Source organism: Rhagoletis zephyria, unplaced genomic scaffold, assembly GCF_001687245.7.
Source record: "Rhagoletis zephyria isolate East Lansing unplaced genomic scaffold, Rhagoletis_zephyria_1.1 Rzeph_scaffold_00030, whole genome shotgun sequence".
NCBI lineage: Eukaryota > Metazoa > Arthropoda > Insecta > Diptera > Tephritidae > Rhagoletis > Rhagoletis zephyria.
Window position 1 is genome coordinate 43,009 of NW_016157114.1, and position 11,574 is coordinate 54,582.

The following is an 11,574-nucleotide window of genomic DNA, read 5'->3' on the forward strand; positions in this document are numbered from 1 at the left end:
CAGAGTGCATATGGTTTTCTAAATTTTCAAATGCAACGCGCAAGTACTTAGAGTTATCATATTCGAATAAAATTTTGCACAGCTTATTTTTAGACCAAAACACATCTTTTTCCGCCCGGCAAACCAAATTTTAATTTTAACGAACGGTCTAATACACACTTTGTAGCAACTGCAGTTGTCAGTTCAAAGTGTCCAGGTGCCATCTGTAACATCTTTTTCGCAACTAGCAAAGCAACTGAAGCTCGCTTGCTATCGGTAATCGACCCATTGTGCGTACGGTAAATTGTTTATAATGACTTTCGCTAAAATTAAAATTTCAAAAGTCATCAAAATAAATTCGATGGGACTGAGAAATATTATTTTATAATTTTTAGTCCATTTATAAAAGTGTAGTTTATTAAAAAGTTAACTTTGAGTTTCAAGTCCTTCCATACCTTCAGTAGAATTGTATAATCGTTACAGTTTTGAGTAATATTTATTGCTAACATAATTTTACTTACTTTGTTCAACCGTCTCCATCACGAACTGGACGTCCAAAACGATTTACTTTTTCCGCAACGACGTTACAAAAACTGTCAAAGTTAGGAGGTTTTATGCCCCTCCTAAATCGCAATCTTTTCGCTTTCGTTCTTAAATGCGGACGACAGTTGACGAATGTTTCTATGTCGTTCGTATCTTCGTTTCAAAATGGAGAATACCGATATATTTCCGATAAACTTCAATAACGCCAACGGTGATGCCAACTTGTTTTTATTTCGTTTTAAAACGACAACGCCAACGAAAACTGAAAACTTCATTGCACTAATTCAACTTTTGTTACCTGTGGAAATGCTGTTGGTAGTGTCCGACCGATTCCCAATTTTTGGCCGATGCCGATGCCAAATCTTTAAAAAAAAAAACTAGCTGAGAATAAATTCATTCAGGAAGAAATGTTTTTAATAAACTTTTATTATAACTCAAGAAAAACATAAACAAATAACTAAATAACATTACAAAACAAACAAACATTCAAGAATATATTCACTTATTTATGGACATACACAAATATGTATTAAAAAATAGTGTATCGCTTATATATGCATAGCATTGCAATACTTTGTTCCAGTCTTTTTCGTATTCAATGTAAAATGAATATGTAGTTAATGCGAAATTACATTTCTTTGTTGTACTCATAGTAGTAGTATACAGCTTCCGCTGTTTATAAATTTGTTTTCAATACAATTTGTTAATAAACAGTAACCGCTAATTTTAAAATAATGATGAAAGTACTGTTGTAACGTTAACAAAAAATTCAGTTCTCAAGTAAACACGAAGTAATAAGTATACGCACATTTGTTTGTTTTTAATTAACATTCAAAATTAAATAATTTCATATTATAATGTAGAAAAGAAGCTTATTCGCATTTACCCCAAGCAAGTTGGTACGCCGATCGCTATATAGCTGTCCCGCGGCACTAAAAAGCTGTTCACTCGCAACGCTTGTTGCAGGTGCAGAAAGATATTTGTTTGCAATTTCCCTTAAGGACAAATAGGAGCTTTGGTGCCAATATTCAAAAATATTGCTATCGCGAGGAACGATCGGTTCAGAAAGATACGTATCAAACCGTTTTTTAAAAGGTGAACAGCAGTCGTCCGATTTAACTTCTTGCGTTAACATATCGCAGTCGTGATAGTCCCAAAGGTTGTCATTGGGGGTAGAGCTGTCAAACTATCGATAGTCAAGCCCATCGATGTTTGACGATAGTCTTAAGGGTGATTATCGATACTATCGATAGTATCGACCCAATTCACGTGTAAACAGTCAAAAAGCAATTTCAGAAATTTTCCCTTCAATTCGCCTTTCGGAATAAAAAAATGCCTTTCGAAAGTCACTTTACATTCAAGGAGTCACTGCTTATGCAACTACTTTCTGAAATTTCTCAATTTGACAGTCTTTTGAAATAAACTGCATTGCCAGGTCTGATATGCTCATAAGACGGCAATGAAACCTCTGCTATTTCCATGCTTAACAAAATGGCGCTTTTAGAAATAATGCCTTGAACCAACCAAACAGATCACCCAGCATGCAACCGTGTATTTGTAATTGCATTTAAGAAAAAAATAATAATAGTTGATAACGGCATTTTTTAATCGGTTGTTTCATGCACACACATGGTTTAATTCCGTTTAATTCACATGGCGGCGAAAAAATGAGGTCACTGAAAAAAAAATTATTTTTTCAGGCGCAACGTCCTGTTCGTTCGTTCATGAAATAATGCTGCCAAGTTTTGATCACTTTGAACCAATACGTGAAAATGTTAAAAGCGCTAGGAAAGAGAATACGTATCAATGAAACGATAGTAGCGATACTATCGATCGTTATTTCAAGTGGTCAGACTATCGATAGTATCGTCGATAGTTTGACAGCTCTAATTGGGAGCATTTCTGGAGTCGTTAATAGGTGGAACAGTTTGTATTTGTACTGCAGTATCATCATTGAATAAACCTAATTGATCTTTTAATATAGTTTCACACCTCTTTATTTCCTCAGTTGAATAGTATTTGTTTTTAAAACGAGGATCAAGTATCGTAGAAACATGCAACTCTGGATTTGTCTTAATAAACGCAAAACGCCGTAGTAAAGAAGCTGTTAAGCCGTCTTTAAGCATTGAAATTTCTGCTCCATCATCATCGTTGCGCTCGAGTTTTATTTGCAACATCGCAATTAAAGGAATTATGACAGAGGCACATGTTGAGTCATAAGGCAAATCCAGAGTTGCCTGGTCAAACGGCTTTAATACTGCAACTACATAACAAACGGATTTCCATTCTTTTGCTGTCAAACATTCTACAGATCCTCGTTCGGCTATGTATAGGTTAATGGCAGCCTTCTGCTCGTATAACCGATTTAGCATTAAATAAGTGATGTTCCACCTGCAATCAGCGTCTTGAATTAAGGTATGGTTTGGCAAACCAACAGTGTCCTGAAACGTTTTTCGGTAGCGACATGCCTGTTCACTTCTTTTGAAATTGGCCACAATTTTACGACATTTATGACTTAACTCTCTAATGTTTCTACTTTTTAAAACACCATCTTGGATAACTAGTTGTAATGTATGTGCGGCGCACCCCAGCCACTTAACTTTGCCCAATCGCATTGCGGCTGTCATATTGGCAGCATTGTAGATATAGCGACATGGATTTTCGAACTGATGTTGTATTCTTCAAGAACACTGTTTAATGGAGCATTAATATTTTCTGCAGTGTGATCTTCGTCTAATACGCTGGCTGCCAATATGACTTTGAGCCTACCCGGCCTTTGAACGAAGTGAGCAGTGAAACTTAGCAATGAGCAACTCTTTGTAGAATTACTCCATATGTCCGTAGTAAAGCTCAGCCATTTGGCTGATGCTACAAGCTGAATTACTTTTTCTTTGACTTTGTCGTATGTTTGCGGCATTAATGTCGTACGAAAAAACTTTTCGCTTTTTAATCGATATCGACATGCAACAGTCGGATCTGCGAGATTCAATCTTTTGGACGCGCTACCTTCGACTATATTATAAGGAAGCATATGATGAGATCCATAATTGATTTATCAATTCGCGCCGCTATCGGATGGTCATCTGGATAGGCTTCGGTTTTTCTCGACAGGTTCGGCAACGTTTCCTGTATGTAGCTGCAACTTGGCTCCTCTTTTCTTTGTTTTTTCTTGGCCGTGGTAAAAGTATCTTGATCTTTTTCATAGGCTATCCACTCGTCCTGATGGGCAGTGCTTCTTTATGTTCGCCGTCGTTTGCTGTTTTTTATTGGAGTTACCCAACGATATTTCTTTTTTGCAAATTTGACACTTGGCTGTACTCAATTTTCTTTCAAAAAATTTCCAAATGGGATTAAGCTGCGCCATTATTCCTACACAAAAAAAAGAAACAAAAAACATTTTATAATACTTTCAAATAAAAGTGAAATCATTTGCTTACCAAAATCTGCTAAATGCACAGCAACGAATGAAGTACAAAATCAATTGAAACCAAGGCGAAATTCGCCAGTAACACCACCTTGTAATAATTCGCCTTGTATAAATTCGCCTTGATTGAAACTAAAACGTTTATTTACATACAACGAGAATGATACTTATGAGAACACATTTATTACAGGGAGACCCACATGAATATAATTTCAACTTTAAAGGAAATAAAAAAGTAGAAAATAAATTACATGAAACGAAATGCGGAAAAAATAAAAAGAATCGGCCAAAATGGCCGATGCCGATGCCGATTCTTTTGGCCGATACTAGCCGATGCCGATTAATCGGTCGGACTCTAGCTGTTGGTAGGTAACTTCACAGGCGATGTTGAATCGCCTCATGTAAATGCACATACCGCCTTATCCCGAGTTTCGCCCGAAAAAATTTTCACCTGTCAATTTTTTTTCCGCCCATAGTAAATACATGGAAACCAAAAGTGAAAAGTGAACCGGTTCGGGAAAAATAAAAGTCTTGATAAGGCTGATAATATTCACAATAAATTTTCATGACTTTTAAATGCATATTCAGGAGAAAATTGGCGGCACAGATTTTATAAACGCAACAATTTGGCATATTGGGTTAATAATTTCATTTCAGTAAAATTGTGGTAGTTTTTTATAATATATGGTAGTTGTGGTAGAGGTGAAAAATTACCCAAAATGTGGCAGATCTACCACAATTGTGGTAAAGTTACAGCATTGGCCTTGATAGGTGCCTGAATATCCGAGGCAATAGCAATGCTTGGCTCTGCTGCCCACGAGGCTACAATTATTTTGCAACCTGTTTTATGGCAAAGTCCTTGCCTGAAAAGCACTGACCCAATTCGGTAATACAATACTCTCCGATTTGCAGGTCAGTTGATAATCCATTTTTGATCCGACCGTAAAACTAGATACTCCGAAGCCTTTAGTAAAAATAGCCTAGCGCTATACTTATCTTGATGGAAACATCGTGACGAAATTTTCTTGAAGATAAGCGAAGTACAGATGTACTCAGATTTTCCGCGAATACTTGGTCGTTGAAGGAGTACAGGATACGTCCATACCCATACATAAGTTCATTCCACAGTCTAAGTTCCCTCAACATCAGGGCACTTTCCTTAAAAACTTTAGTTTGCTCGGACAAATCGTGACGTACTCTGAAGTAGTATGGTGGCGGAGAACCATGGTCAAACAATTCGCAACCAGCAAGTGGCTGTAAACAAGCTGTGAGAGTAAAATTAAATTATTAATATAAAGAGTTATCGGAAGGTCAGCAATAAAGCTAAGTTCAGCACAATTATTTGTTTAAGAGGAAGAGAAGTGCTTGAACGCGGCCTCAATCAGGGGACATTTAAAGGATAATTCCAATCTTCTAGAGCTACTGCGTGCACTCTTAGTAAAAGTTAATGCTTTCAAGGTTTTTCTTTTATTATCGTTTTGTGTTCATTTTCAAAGCATATTGGGGACTTCCAAAATAAGCTGTAGTAGAATTGGTTAATAAACAGATGAATCACTTCGTTCAACTTCAATACCTCCGCTCACAAAAAGCTTGCGCACCTCTTCGATTTTTCGCAGAAGGAAGTGCCACAGCAATGACTTCAATTTGAAAAACTTGGTTCGTCGGTAGTTTTAAAAGAGGTACTTCAGTTGATAAAGGAAAAAATTTGCAATCAGTGTTCGCTTTTGTTTCGCCAAAATGGCGTACTCCACGGGAACTAAAATTTCAAGTTATTGTTTTGTTATTTTTACCATATTCTGTAAAAGCAAACTGCATTGACAAATGTTAATATCGTTGCAATTATTAAAAAGTAAAATATATGACAAACTTATCAATATTCGCTCCTAAATACGCTCCAAAAACCTTCCCAGCAACCACAAAAATGTAGTTCCCTGTATACACACTTTGTAGCAACTGCAGTTGTCAGTTGAAAGTGTCCAGTTGCCATCTGTAACATCGTTTTGGAAACTAGCAAAGCAACTGAAGTTCGCTTGCTATCGGTTATCGACCCATTGTGCGTACGGTTCAAATCACAGCTCACAACGTCCGGATATTTATGTTTATCCACGTGTCCTCTGGGTAGCAACCAAACACTCGTTTGGGAGCCAGGTAAAGTGAGAAGGCGTACAATTTCGCCCAATGAAAAATAATAGAATTATGAGACTCCCTTTTTTGATGACGACCACGGCAAACGTATAAAGGACTATGATTTGAGGGTATGCCCCTGGAATATCCGGATCCTTAACGCCCACGGTTTTCGTTTTCGATCTCAAAAATTGTTTATAATCAGCCCTATTCTGCATTTCGACTCGAATCGAAATTTTCTCCGTTTGGCAACTTTGGTATTCTGCGTTCCGTTTCCTTTCGATCAATCTTCGAAATTTACGATAATATCTATTCTACATTTCGATCGGAGTTCCGTTTTTTAAGTTGCAAATTTGCGTTCCGTTTCCTTTCGATCAATCTTTGAAATTTACGATAATATCTATTCTACATTTCGATCGGAGTTCCGTTTTTTAAGTTGCAAATTTGCGTTCCGTTTCCTTTCGATCAATCTTTGAAATTTACGATAATATCTATTCTACATTTCGATCGGAGTTCCGTTTTTTAAGTTGCAAATTTGCGTTCCGTTTCCTTTCGATCAATCTTTGAAATTTACGATAATATCTATTCTACATTTCGATCGGAGTTCCGTTTTTTTAAGTTGCAAATTTGTTGACGGAGAACGTTTCGATTGTTATTTTCGTAGGTTTAAATAATCAGCCTCATTGCGTAAGTCGTAAATTAGGCTGAATTGTACGATTCGACAACATTAGCATTGTCTACTGTCGTGCTGAAATAAGTAAACGACGAAAATTGTCGAAAACTATGCAGTGCTGCCAAGTTCTTCCGTTTTAATACACGAGTGGAAATTTTAGGCAATGACGCTAAATTTTCGATACGATTCGACTCTCGAAAAACGACTTGCATTCGGCACGACTCTCGCAATGAGGCTGAATAAAATTTTATAAAAAAAATGAAGTAAAATATACTGTGCATGATTGTAAGTCATCATAAATGAATTTTCTCGATTTCTGTGTTTTCGCAGCGGTAATACGGGCAATACGAAAAATTGGCTCAAATATTACCAACCAAAAGAGATATTGCGCGAGGTTTTCAAAGAGGAAGCCGTTTTTGTTTTCTTTATCTATAAATAAGACTGTGAAATGCACTGAATACAGTTTATTCTTTTTATATAAAATTAATAGAAGTATGTACATACATATATACATACATACATAAAATGTGAAGTTACATAAAAAAAGATGCTTTTATTATTGCACTTGTTTTTACTAACTTTTTAAAAAGAGGTGCGTATGTTGTCGAATTCGAATTTGCTATGTAGCTTTGTTCTTCCCCTCCTCCTGACGGCTTTCAACATGGAATTCATATGCGTTCAAATCTTCCACTCTGTAGTAAATGCAAATGTTGAGAACTCCTCAAACAACGTTTATAATTTCACTGGCTTTGAGCGATGAGTAATACAGTTCATGATGAATTTATGACTCTTCACTCATCTGAGAAAGATCAAACATGTCCCTAAATCGCCGCCTTTCATTTTCCGCATCAGCAATCTGGGACTCGTTCTCCTCTTCAAGCAATAACGCCGCGGCTATGGATTTCATTTTTATAACTATGTTTCCACTTAAATAAAGCACAAACGAAATTTTATTTTTAAATTACAATTATGTTAGGTATATTTAGTTATTTTAAAGTATTTACAAACTTTACCTTCATAAGCTGCTATGGTTTGGTGGCAAATATTTCTATTGTTTTCCTTCGATTTCACACATTCCTAGGCAAACAGCTGATTTCGAAAGATGTTTTCTCTCTTCCTCTTTCTCTTTCGATTCTTGCGGAGCGGAATGCGGGAACGTAATCGAAATGCAGAATAGGGCTGAATGACTTTCGCTAAAATTTAAATATCAAAAGTTATCAAAACAAGTTTTATGGGACTGAAAAATATTATTTTCTAATTTTGAATCCATTTATAAAAGTGTGGTTTATTAAAAAGTTTATTTATTTTATTTATTTAACTTTGAGTTTCAAGTCCTTCCATAACTTCAGTAGAATTGTATAATCGTTACAGTTTTGAGTAATATTTATTGCTAACATAATTTTACTTACTTTGTTCAACCGTCTCCATCACAAACTGGACGTCCAAAACGATTTACTTTTTCCGCAACGACGTTACAAAAACTCTCAAAGTTGGTAGGTTTTATGCCCTTCCTAAATCGCAATCCTTTCGCTTTCGTTCTAAAAAATTCGGACGATAGTTGACGAATGTTTCTATGTCGTTCGTATCTTCGTTTCAAAATGGAGAATACCGATATATTTCCGATAAACTTCAATAACGCGAACGGTGATGACAACTGAAAACTTCATTGCACTCATTCAATTTTTGTTACCTGTGGAAATGCTGTTGGTAAGTGACTTCACAGGCAATGTTGAATCGCGAAGAAAATCCCCTCATGTAAATGCACATACCGCCTTATCCCGAGTTTCGCCCGAAAAAAATTTCACCTGTAAATTTTTATTCCGCCCATAGTTAATACATGGAAAGCAAAAGTGAAAAGTGAACCGGTTCGGGGAAAATGAAAGTCATGATAAGGCTGATAATATTCACAATAAATGTTCATGGCCTTTAAATGCATATTCAGGAGAAAATTGGCGGCAGAGCTTTTATAAAAGCAACAATTTGGTTGGCATATTGGGTTAATAATTTCAATTCAGTAAAATTGTGGTACTTTTTTAAAATATATGGTAGTTGTCGTAGAGGTGAAAAACTACCCAAAATGTGGCACATCTACCACAATTGTGGTAAAGTGACAGCACTGGCCTTGATAGGTGCCTGAATATCGGAGACAATACCTCGCCTGAAAAGCACTGACCCAAATCGGTAATAGAATACTCTCCGTTTTGGAGGTCAGGTGAAAAATGCCCGCACCTACGCCATAATCCATTTTTGATCCGACCGTAAAACTAGATACTCCGAAGCCTTTAGTAAAAATAGTCTAGCGCTATTCTTATCTTGATGGAAACATCGTGACGAAATTTTTCTTGAAGATAAGCGAAGTACGGATGTACTCAGATTTTCCGCGAATGCTTGGTCGTTGTTTCTAAGTTCCCTCAACATCAGGGCACTTTCCTTAGAAACTTTAGTTTGGTCAGACAAATCGTGACGTACTCTGAAGTAGTATGGTGGCGGAGAACCATGCTCAAAACCACGGTTTCTATGTTGAAACAGGCTACAAAGGAGTGTGTGTATAGGCATTATGGGCGCCATGAGTACGTCAGGACCGGCTCTTAACGCTTGTTGGATTTTCCGACTCTGGATATAGAGGTTCCAAAGGAGGTAATGAAAACGATGTTTGGACTGCATCCTTTTGTGTTGTGGCACAACGATCGCAGTTCCGGACACAGAGTTGTTTAGAAGGCTAAAAATGTACACACGAGATTTTATTTACTTTTCAGCTAAATCTGGAGCAAATTTTTGTCATAATTTACTAAAAAAACACTAAACTAAAGTCTCCCATGCCCATATAATTAGCATGTGCTAAGAAAAATGTTCTTCACATTTTCTGACAGACGTGTCATTTTTAGTTGTGTCACCTTTAAAAATCGTGTGCGATAGGTATCATAAACGATCCACTGTGTACATAGTCCTTTTTGTGATAAATATGTTTTTGTTATCCGCGCTTTAAATAGATGCATTTGTTTCTTTCGTTATTATATGTTTTGCGGACCAATCTTAACCAAAGCTATTCGATCTAAAAGAAGAATGTGTGCACTATAATTTTAAACCATGTTTTCATGATTTATGTTTGAACATGAAGAATATAAGTATTATTTTCAATCATTTCATATGCGGGTTTTAGGGAGATGTATTTTTAGCAAAAATTAAAAAAACGGTCATTTTCTTTACTAGTTCGGCAGAGTTTTTTCATAGGGATATACCTTGGATCCTTGCCCAGAAACTACAGCTATAAAACCTTCCGCATAGGTCTGCCTTCTCCTGCTATTAAAAGTCGATGTTTAAGATCATACAAAAGGGACTTTAGGCTGTTTAACGTCTAGTTATTAGGACAGTCGATGCTCGAATAATGAAAAAGCTGTACTTCTCACCGTTTATTTGTTAAAATTATTGCTTGGCAAAGATCATGTGAAAGCTCTCGACGCATCGCCCAGTGTCTCGACTATATGGAGGCAGGAGGAAAAAAGTCGTGGTGACAGTTCATTAAAAAACGGATTGGGCTTAGAGAGACCTCCCTACTAACGGTACATTTTCAAAAAAACACTGGAATCGGCGCGATAACGACTAATCAATTTAGCCGAATTTGGCGCTTAACCCATTACAGCAAGTTTCGCTATCCATTGCAGTCAATTCTTTTAATGTCATGGAATATTCAGGTGAAATAATTTATCATTTATTTGGTATTTTCCTATTTTTTTATTAAAAAGTTGGCTAGAAAATGTAGATACTAAAGATTTTTAGTAAAAAGTGAGAGTACTGGCTCGTCAAGTCTTGAAATTAGATGCATGTTGTAGAGAATTTCATGTACATACTCTCCAGTACTGCTGGAGTCAATCGCTACTTTTGAACCGCTGCCGCACCGACGCCTAGGTAAGTAGCTGCTCTGTTAACCCGTGGTAGTGCACATGGTAGTGCAGAGTCGAACCAGTCGTAAGCGGGATTGCGAAAAACTACGACAGAGGGCGCCCATAAACCACGCAAGTGACTACTTTAGTAACTCCCGGTAGTGCAGAGAGAGCCGGTGGTGACTACCGTCTAGGACATTGCCTTGTAAAAGTAATCGATGAAATACACTGCAAGTAGTCGGTCGGTAATTGACGGTGTTTATCAGGTAGCTACCGATTCAGCAGTCCTGTAGTCGCTCCCCCGTACTGCAGGGTATGTAGCTTCCGAGTATACTCAGCAAACACAGTCTCTAACGCCCAGCAAACAGTCTAACGTTAGAGTAATTTGGATTTCTACATTACACTGAGGGAAAAAAATATGAAAATCAAATAGAGAGAATAGTAATTGATCTTACTATAAACGTCAGTGAAAGTACTGTATACTGGTAAATATTCAATTCAATTACGCGCATATTAAAATGACCGCGTTCGTTCTGAAAAAGCATCCGTGAAGTGAATAATCAAGACAAAAACTAAAAAAAAAATATTTAATTTGCATGTTGCCTGCAGTGGAATTCGAACCCTGACCATCTCTGGATATCAACCGATTGTGGCATGCATCTTTGCACACTCAGCTACACCCAGGCATATAAATTTGCTTTCAAATGTTGAATATCGATCAACACCACAGCACGCGATTTGTACTATATATGAATGTGTGTGTTGTCACCGCTCTCAGAGCGGCGCTCTGCATGCTTGGGGAGGGTATGTACACTCATATATATATTCAGATGTGAACAGTCAAATACGTGCGTAAAAAATTTTGTATGAAAATATAATTTTTAAATTCGAACATTTTTAAACGATAATCAAATATAAAGTATTCATTTTTACTATACGTTATTTCCCTC

At 36.8% G+C, this 11,574-nt stretch overlaps 1 protein-coding gene and 1 long non-coding RNA gene across 2 annotated transcripts in view; one reads left to right on the forward strand and one right to left on the reverse strand.

Annotated features, from left to right (window-relative positions):
- The window catches only part of LOC108364203 (uncharacterized), a 15,468-nt gene extending 6,090 nt beyond the window's left edge, over positions 1-9,378 (forward strand). Inside the window, exons 2-3 of the long non-coding RNA XR_001847722.1 lie at positions 6,095-6,099; positions 9,369-9,378. This is a non-coding gene — a long non-coding RNA (uncharacterized LOC108364203). The remainder of the gene's footprint in view (positions 1-6,094; positions 6,100-9,368) is intronic.
- Positions 1,267-4,195, reverse strand: LOC108364106 (zinc finger BED domain-containing protein 4-like). Its single transcript, XM_017617678.1, has 2 exons — positions 3,960-4,195; positions 1,267-3,891 (listed from the first exon to the last, which is right to left on the reverse strand). Exon 2 carries the CDS (start codon positions 3,147-3,149, stop codon positions 2,409-2,411), a length of 741 nt encoding a protein of 246 aa, XP_017473167.1. The 5' UTR covers positions 3,150-3,891; positions 3,960-4,195; the 3' UTR covers positions 1,267-2,408.
- Positions 9,379-11,574: the final 2,196 nt, after the last annotated feature.